Consider the following 9,015-nt stretch of genomic DNA (forward strand, 5'->3'; position numbering starts at 1 on the left):
CTTGCTCTTCCTGGATCTCTAACGTGCTATAGATTGCAGTCAGTAATTCATCCACATCCTCTAAGGATAATTTATACCTGGAAGAGCCAGGTACATAGTCTATGACACTCTCTTCTTCTGATGATGAACCACCATGAGAAGGACCAGGCTCACTAAGATCCTCCTGCTCAGATAGCCGTAAGGATCCTGACCGCCCACCCTGAGTAGAAAAAACAGGAGCAGAAAAAGGCACAAGGGTAGAAGCAGCTGTGGGAACTGGAGCCCGGAACCCCTCTAAAACAGACCGGAAGGAATGAAATGTAGCAGATAACTCTTCCTTAACTGAAGCTAGCAGGTTGCTGCTGGCTGCAGCAGACTCCTCCCTAAGAAGACCATCAATGCACTTCTGACATAGGGCCTTTAACATAACCAGAGCTCAACTTCACCGCACAAACTGCACACTTTTTCTTTGGGGCCACCTTCGTTTTTTCTTTAGCCTGAAAGAAACCAATGAGCCATTTAACTACTGTCACTCACTCAAAAAAGGGTTAGAGTGCCCCTCAACACCAAAGCATCCAACACCAAGGGACCCCAGGTGGAGGACAATAAATTTCAGAGGTAACAGGGAGGTAAGATAGTGCCATACCTGAGCCGTGCTGGTGCTTGGAAGACCGGAATCTGCAGTCACTGCAAGCTGCAAGGGTAAACCAGGATCCATGTCAGCAGAGTCTTTAAAAGAAGCCTGCCAGCGTTTCTTCTCAGTCACTGCTGAGATCCACGCTGTATTTAGCACCGCCCGAGCCCTCCCCTTCCTCCTGTGCCAAAAACGAGGCTTGGAACGCACAAGCCCGGCACCCGGAAATGACGTCACCCGCACCGGAAGTGACGTACGCGGCCACCTGGTCTGGCCATGGAACACTTTCCCGAGGCCCTGAGAACCGGACAGACCCCTCTGAACAGCGGTCCACCGATTCCCCTGGCCTAGCCAAGGGAGTTTCGTCCTCCCGGTCCCGGCCCGCACTGGGCACTGAAAGGGGGAAAGGAAGCCAGCCTCATCTCCTGACAGCGCTAGGAGAATCCCTGGGGCTCACAACAGGTAAGCGAACCTACACCATCTGCCCTACATAGGCAGCCATTAAGGAAAGGAGACTTCCCCGGCAACATCACCACATGGAAGCCCCTCTCAGCATTCTGTGACGTGCTCCCCAGCTTGACTGAGGAAACATAAAAGACTGAGGGAGTGGAGGAGAGGAGGGTCTTTTAAGCAGTTTAAGTGACGTGTTTCCTGTGTGTGCGGGAGGAGATTCCATCTCGTGATGCTGTCCTGGAAGATGCTATAGGAAAATTTGCAATACATTCTGAATTTCTCCCAATTTATAGATCCTGCAGAATATTGTTTGTAGTCGTGGATTGTATAAATTGTCCCTTTTAAATGGTCTGCCTCCAGATACAGGGCATAGCAATGGGCACCTGCTGTGCCCCTTCCTACGCCAATCTGTATCTGGGGGGTGGGAGCGGAAGCTGTTCCACCAGGTGGAGATATCTGGCACATCGGAATTTATTGTCTTGGGCCAGATATATTGATGACATCTTTATGGTATGGACGGGAACCAAAGAACAACTTGATTCATTTATCGAATCTTTGCAAATTAACGACTACAACCTAAAATTCACGATGAATTGTGATCAAAAACTCATTTCCTTCCTAGACGTTTCCATAGGGGTAATGGATGATGGGTCCATTTTCACCAACTTATACAGAAAGGAAACGGTAGGGAACACGATCCTACACGCCTCCAGCGCCCACCCCACACCCCTAAAGAATAGTATCCCCTACAGCCAGTACCTCGGTCTGAGACGGATATGCTCGACGGACGACCTATTCAATGAAGTGGCAGGCAAACTAGGGACCGACTTCTATTGAGGGGCTATAGTAAGAAACTTCTCAAGAGAACATATCAACGAGTCTTGTCCCATAAACGGGAAACACTCATGTACTCCTCAAAAATAAAACACGCAGCTACCCAAAAAAACTCGGTTTATTACACGGTTTTCTAACCAACATACCCAGGTTAATTTTGAAATCCTGTCATCTTCCGATAATAGATGCCAATGTTTACAAAAACATTGGCATCTATTATCGGAAGATGACAGGATTTCAAAATTCGTATGGCCCAAAACCGCAAATCGTCTATAGGCGCTCCAGATCCCTAAAGGACCAGTTAATACATAGTCACTACTTATCCCAAACTGAGATTAATACAAGCAGCAACAAGGGCACTTTCTGCTGCAAAAGATGTAATTTTTGTAAATACTTAAAACAAGGGGCCCATGTCCAACTACCCAATGGGAAGTTATGGTTCCCCAACAACCACATTGATTGTACCACTAAGGGAATCGTCTATCTAATGTTATGCACTTGTGGGGCATTTTACATTGGAAAAACGATCAGATCATTTTCCAAACGAATCCAGGATCACATCTATGTGGCACAGAATGGTAAAATGACCACACCAATCAGTAGACATATCAGCCTCTTCCATAACTTCAATACAGAGGTGTTATCATTCTATGGATTAGAGCATATAGAGCACAGTGTCCGGGGTGGCAACCTAGATAAAAAAAAGTCCTCCAAAAAGAAATGAGATGGATTTACAAATTACACGCCACGAAACCCCCAGGTCTCAACGAAGCCCTAAGCTTCAAACCATTTTTGAATACTTAGACCATACCCATCATTTTTCCTTTCATGGCACTGTGCGGCAAACCCCCCCTGGATACGCTACTGGATTAAAATCATGCTGCTTACCACTTATCCCTGTTTGGTCCACATCATACTGTCTTCATGTCATCACACCCATTACATCATCACTACTTCTGCCTTGCCTCTTGTACCTCTACCTCTTAGTACGTCCGTAGTTTGTCCTACACACTACCTGGTCATCTCAGCACTGTGCGTAAAATGTTTCTTCCTCCCAATGTACGACAGCTTCATCTGCCCGTCATGAGTCTCCAATAAATCCTTGCCTTGAACACTGTGCGGGAAATGTTTTTCCTTCTAGTTCTTGATACTCCTTGCATGTCTCTATCTTTAGTATTGTTTCTATGAATCTTCCGCCTCTAGTAGTGTCTCATTAATATCATCAAATGCCAACTAATGTTAGAGTGATATCATACTACCACTAGACATAACACTAAACATATATGTTGAAGCCTTGACAGCCAACTATAGCAACTAAACATACCAACTACTATTATTTACCTTTGATGTATCCAGCTTTGAAGTCTGATATGATCTATTATCTCTAAATCATGCTTTGTATGACATATTGTATCTTGTCATTATGTTTTCATCCCATTGTTAATAATATTATGTAATTATTATGCTGCTGTCATGTGTTACACATATTTATACTATATGGCTATCAGTCAACTTTGCATGTATATCTTTATGTATTTGTATTTTTTCTTATTTCATTTGTATACTTCTTTGCTGTAATTATATTATTGTATTTATATTCCCCACTGTTATTGCAAAATGTCCTTTTTATTATACTTCAAAACCATCATTGGCTGATTGAGTCTTGAGTCTCCTCCCCCTTCGGTGTGTCCTTTCCGGTACCGGCCCTGGTAACATGCGGGCTTCGATCATCGAATGTTTTTTATCCTTTTTTTTTGGGTCCCCGGGCCCTCCTCCAGGGCTTCCCAGTTTTGCGCGCTTGGTCATTCTCCTTTGAATGACCGGCGACGTCTGACTCCCGGCTCTCTCCACTGACACCTATACTTCACTGACACAGCCGCAGTACCCGCCCACCTTCCCTGATTGGCTGATGGGCGGCTCCCTCGAACATGATCAGGTGACCTTCTACGTCGGACGCCGCTCTATAAGCCCACGCGCGACCGCCGATGTCTTCAGTGCAGGGCTGGTAACGGTCCCACCAACATTGGCGGTCTTACTTGGAGGACCTCTTCCTAATCAGCTGTCCTGGATTTCACCCGATCTCTTCCCTGTGGATATCTCTCCACGCTACTTTTCTAGGTAAGATGAGGCTCCCTAGACCCCTCTCACTCTCCACTATGTCTCTGTTCACAGATGCAGCCTGCATTTCCTCCCTTCAGGTTTCAGGGAATCCTCTGCACCCCCTGGTGGTTATTTCTCTGTTCTCATTGATGATACATCAACTTGTTTATTTCTATATATATTAGGGATGCACCGATACCGATACAAGCATCGGTATCGGCGGCGATACCGAGTATTTGCAGGAGTACTCGTACTCCTGCAAATACTCCGATACATAAAACGAGTACCTGTGCCGCGTCCGCCATCTTCAGGGACCCGAATCCGCCGCACACAGGACCTCCATCGCGTCTTCAATGAAGCAAGATGGCCGCGACCTCCTCTGTCATCTGCTCCATTCTGACCTCTTCTCCCGCTGATTGGCCGATTGGATGATTGACAGGCTTCCTCACCAGTCAGGAGTGGCTGGTGAGGAAGCCTGTCATCATCCAATCGGCCAATCAGCGGGAGAAGAGGTCAGAATGGAGCAGATGACTAGGCTGTGACACGGAGTGGCTGAAGCAGACGGAGAAGACGACACAGCAGGTTAGTACTGCCGCACCTCATGGGGCTGGGCACAAAAATGCTGTTTACCGGCATATATTATTTAAAAAAAAGAAAATAACTATGTAGATATTGCTAACTAAGGCTTGTATCCCCCTAGTGGTCAAAATAGATGAGCACATGTCCAGACTGCAGACCAGAACACAGTGTGGCACAGCTATATCCAATTCTGCATACCTGGCTTTATATTATAAGAAAATGTAATAATAATATAAAGCCAGTTATACAGAATTGGATACAGCTGTGCCACACTATACAGTGTTCTGGACTCTGGACATGTGCTCATCTATTTTCCCCACTATGGGGATACAAGCCTTAGTTAGCAATGGCATGATAAATATTCATTTCATTATTCAATGTCTTTTTTTTAAAATTATAAAATGTTATATTAAAAAAAGACATTGAATAATGAAATGAATATTTATCATGCCATTGCTAACTAAGGCTTGTATCCCCATAGTGGGGAAAATAGATGATCACATGTCCAGACTCCAGAACAGTGTATTATTGTATAGTGTGGCACAGCTGTATCCAATTCTGCATAACTGGCTTTATATTATAAAGTTCTTATAATATAAAGCCAGGTATGCAGAATTGGATATAGCTGTGCCACACTACAGAGTGTTCATGTTCTTCATAATATTAAGAAACTGACCTAAAATCATGATTTTGTATTGCTTTAGAAAAAATGTGACCTGCCCCTTTAAGAAAAAGTATCGGTAATTGGTATCGGCGAGTACTTGAAAAAAGTATTGGTACTCGTACTTGGCCTTAAAAAAGTGGTATCGGTGCATCCCTAATAAATATATCTATATCTATATCTATATCTATATCTATATCCCCTCTGGCCTGAGTTTTAAAACAGTCCTTTGTCTCCACTGCAACTTGAAATCATTAAATATGCTCTGCTGGCCAGTCTCGAGTATCAGACATACATATATACACATTATTGAATTCACTCACTGGGGGTTTGTCAACCACTTCTGAATGCAAACACTTCTTAATTAATTAAAATTTTCAACTTACTTCCACGCACACACCACTATCTCATTTTAGTGTCCAGGCCTCCTTTGATTAGCTATCCATCTTCCTCCAATCTGGGTTCACTGTCTGATTCGATACCACCCAGAACCAAATACCTGGTGACCTCACAACGAAGGTGTAAGACTCATTCATCACATAAATTTAAATTCGGTATGCACACAAATGTTTTGTTTTGAGTGTATTATTTACACTTTATTTTTCATATGACTCCTAGATTAGCTCCCTTTTTTCCTGAAGAAGCGCCTTAGGTGCAAAACGCGTCGAGATTTATCCTACAAGAAAGTATCACCCTTTACAAAATTGTTGCTCCCACCTGAGGTCTAGTAATCCAACTATATCCTCTCTCCTTTGAGTTACACATGATGTCATCTGTATATGTATAGGACTATGATTACCTAGATTAACCTCGGTTGTGGAGCACAAGGGCTGATAGGAGGTTCTTTTTCAATCCCTGATGTTTATATGTTTTATACATGTTTCGATGCATATTCATTGATTTTAGTCAATTGTTCAAATTTATACTTTTACACAATTCCCCAAGACTGTAGTTTATTGGTTGTGTCCCCTTTGGGGCCACTCAAAAACCCCACCTTTCTCTATCCTCCTCTTTTTTTGGTATCAAACTACCAGGGGTTGGCCTCTAAAGGGGAAGGTTCTGTGCATCTCAAAACGTTCTTGCTTCTATCATTTGTAGCCACTGTCAGAATACAATAGCCTCGGAGAGAAAACGTGTAAGTGTATGGCCAGCTTTAGAATTTCTTTTTAATATCACTATTCCAGCATGTTTAGTCCTTACTATTGCTGTATGCTGTCTGATTCACCTCTTTACTATCAGGAGGCAGGGCCAGCACTAGCTTAAGGCAGCATAAGCAGCCACCTCAGGGCATCGGGGTAGGGCGGAAACATTATGCACTTTTGCCAAAATTCCTAGCACCGAACCTGTGTGCAGTGGATTGACGGGTATAGGAGATCTGATTAGACAGCACAGTGTGCAGGGATAAGCCACAATCACTGGACATCTGCTGATCAGATGAAGCACCAGGACCAGGCTGATCGCTGATCACACACACAATGAAGCTCATCAGTAATAATTATGCGTCGCACCTAGCCGCTGACACCACCTCCGGGAACGCACCCCCACCACACTGCTTCTTGCACCCATTATCAGTGGTGGGTGTTACAAGGAGGGTACGGGGGGTGCAGCCCGCACCCGGGTGACACCATTGGAGGGGTGACACCAAAATGACTCAGTCATGAACCGACCGCCTGACAGTATCAGGAGAGAGGAGGGGACCTGGCGGCATACCTTATCCCGCCGGGTGACTGTCTCCTCCTCTCTCTGCCGGTGTCCATCACCAAAATGGCCGCCGGCAGGTATCGGAATACTGCTGTGCGTGCGCGATGACTTCATCACGCACGCGTGTGGTGACGTCATGCGCAGTGACGTCTCGGCGGGGTGACATTCGGTTACCGCTCCTGGTGTCACCCAGCCTCGGGACGCCCCTGCCCCTAATACACTGCCTGCCTCCTCCACCCCCTCCCCGCACAGCACGGCTGGGAGATGTCAGCCGCAGCAGCACCTGTAGCTCAGTGCCAGCACAAAGGGCCTGCAAAGTTTTCCTTGGCAGCAGTGAGCTGCAGGTCCCATGTGTGGAGTGTGTGCACTGAGATCTGTAGGGCTCATCTTCCTATGTGCAATCCACCTGGCTCTGGGGTAGACTTACAATACTTCATGGAATACTTTAGACTGCAGAGGAGCCCTCTTGAGTCCTCACACAGCCCTGAGACCCTGCACAGCCCACCTGAGATCCCCTACAGCCCTCTAGTGACTCCACACAGCTTGCCTGAGATCCCTCATAGCTCCCCTGAGGTCCTTCACAGCCCTCCTGACACACCGCACAGCCCTCCTGACACACCGCACAGCCCTCCTTAGACCCTTCTGAGACCCTGCACAGCCATCCTGAGAAACTGCAAGCCCTCCTGAGACCCTCTGCTGGAGACATCAGACTGGCACCCCAGAGCAGCACTATGTAGCTTCATATTCTGCATTGCTTTATAATGTATTGCTGGGATTTGCAGTCCTCTACAGCTGATGGTATTATGATAATACTATCCGCTATAGAGGACTACAAATCTGAGCAATACATTATACAGCAATGCCAAATGTGAACCGGCTGTAGAGGACTACAAATTCCAGCAATACATTATACAGCAATGCAGAACAATACTATGTGGAGCCGCGCACAGCCACGCAACTTTAAAAAAAAAAACAGCCTGGCAGGAGAAGAACCCCACAATTCAGATAAGTGCAATCTGGGTTGCAATCTGAGGCCTGTAAAATAGTCCAATAATTAATGTAGAAATATGTGCACCCATATATCACTCTACCCATAATGCCACAACACCATTGCGTTCTCCATCGACAAAATTACTTTCCACAGACTCCATCATTATTAGAGAGCATATCCAGAAAAATTTATATCTCACTAAAATGAAGAAACAATCCATGTTTATGCAATGCTAGTTAAATCAATGAGTTTTCAAATTTTTTTATCTGATTAACCGATTAATCGAACTCAATCGGCTAACTAATCGATTTTGAAAATAATCGTTAGCTGCAGCTCTATTTTCAAGCACAAGAACTTTCCCATTTTGCTTGCAATTTTTGTTTTTCTGTACAATTTTTAAACTGGATTTTCAATGTTAGCATCGCTTTTTAACTTGTCATCTCCCTACCCTAGCCCTTCATATTTTATCCTCCAGCAGTGTCTGCTCCCCTATCTTACAACTTTCCCTTCCACTTCCAACCTAGTTTGAATACTCCTCCATATATTTGGGTGCACATCATCTTTAGATTATATGCTGTACCCCAATCAAATGCCAGCCCAGTGGTTTAGAAACCCAACTATCTTTGCAAATATCTGTCTAATCAGTTAGCCAAAGGCTTCTCTTGAGTTTATCACTTTCTTTCAGTGTTGTAACTTACAATAAGGCAACAGGCTTACATGTGCCACACAGGTATTCCCCACAGGTCCATTTGTCTAGCTGTGAATACATGTGAAACTGTGTCCCTCAAACAAAATAATTTCCTTATCACTCATATCCCAGTTCAAATATATGTGGATTATATAGAGAAAAACTAATATTTAATGAACACTTTTTAAACTTCTGTTTTTAACTTTCACTTTGTTAAAATCCCCTGAGTTAACATGCCACAAAAAGTATTTTCTGATTCTTTCAAGTGTACTTGCTTGTTACAATTAATAGCGTGATTCTATATTTATTTCTGCTATCTAAAGGTGATTTTTTTTTTTTTTTTTTTTTTTTTTTTTTTTTTTTTTATTTTTTTATTTTCTTTCAAAAAAAAACTT

General features: G+C 44.1%; 1 protein-coding gene across 1 annotated transcript in view; it reads left to right on the top strand.

The window, feature by feature from the left end:
• Positions 1 to 695: 695 nt before the first annotated feature.
• The window catches only part of LOC108792751 (glycogen phosphorylase, muscle form-like), a gene marked incomplete at its 3' end in the record, with an annotated part of 46,925 nt that continues 38,605 nt past the window's right edge, over positions 696 to 9,015 (top strand). The window contains exons 1-2 of the mRNA XM_018563592.1: positions 696 to 866; positions 3,777 to 3,905. Coding sequence (XP_018419094.1) covers positions 696 to 866; positions 3,777 to 3,905 — 300 coding nt within the window. The remainder of the gene's footprint in view (positions 867 to 3,776; positions 3,906 to 9,015) is intronic.

Source organism: Nanorana parkeri, unplaced genomic scaffold, assembly GCF_000935625.1.
Source record: "Nanorana parkeri isolate BGI_ZX_2015 unplaced genomic scaffold, ASM93562v1 scaffold679, whole genome shotgun sequence".
NCBI classification, from domain to species: domain Eukaryota; kingdom Metazoa; phylum Chordata; class Amphibia; order Anura; family Dicroglossidae; genus Nanorana; species Nanorana parkeri.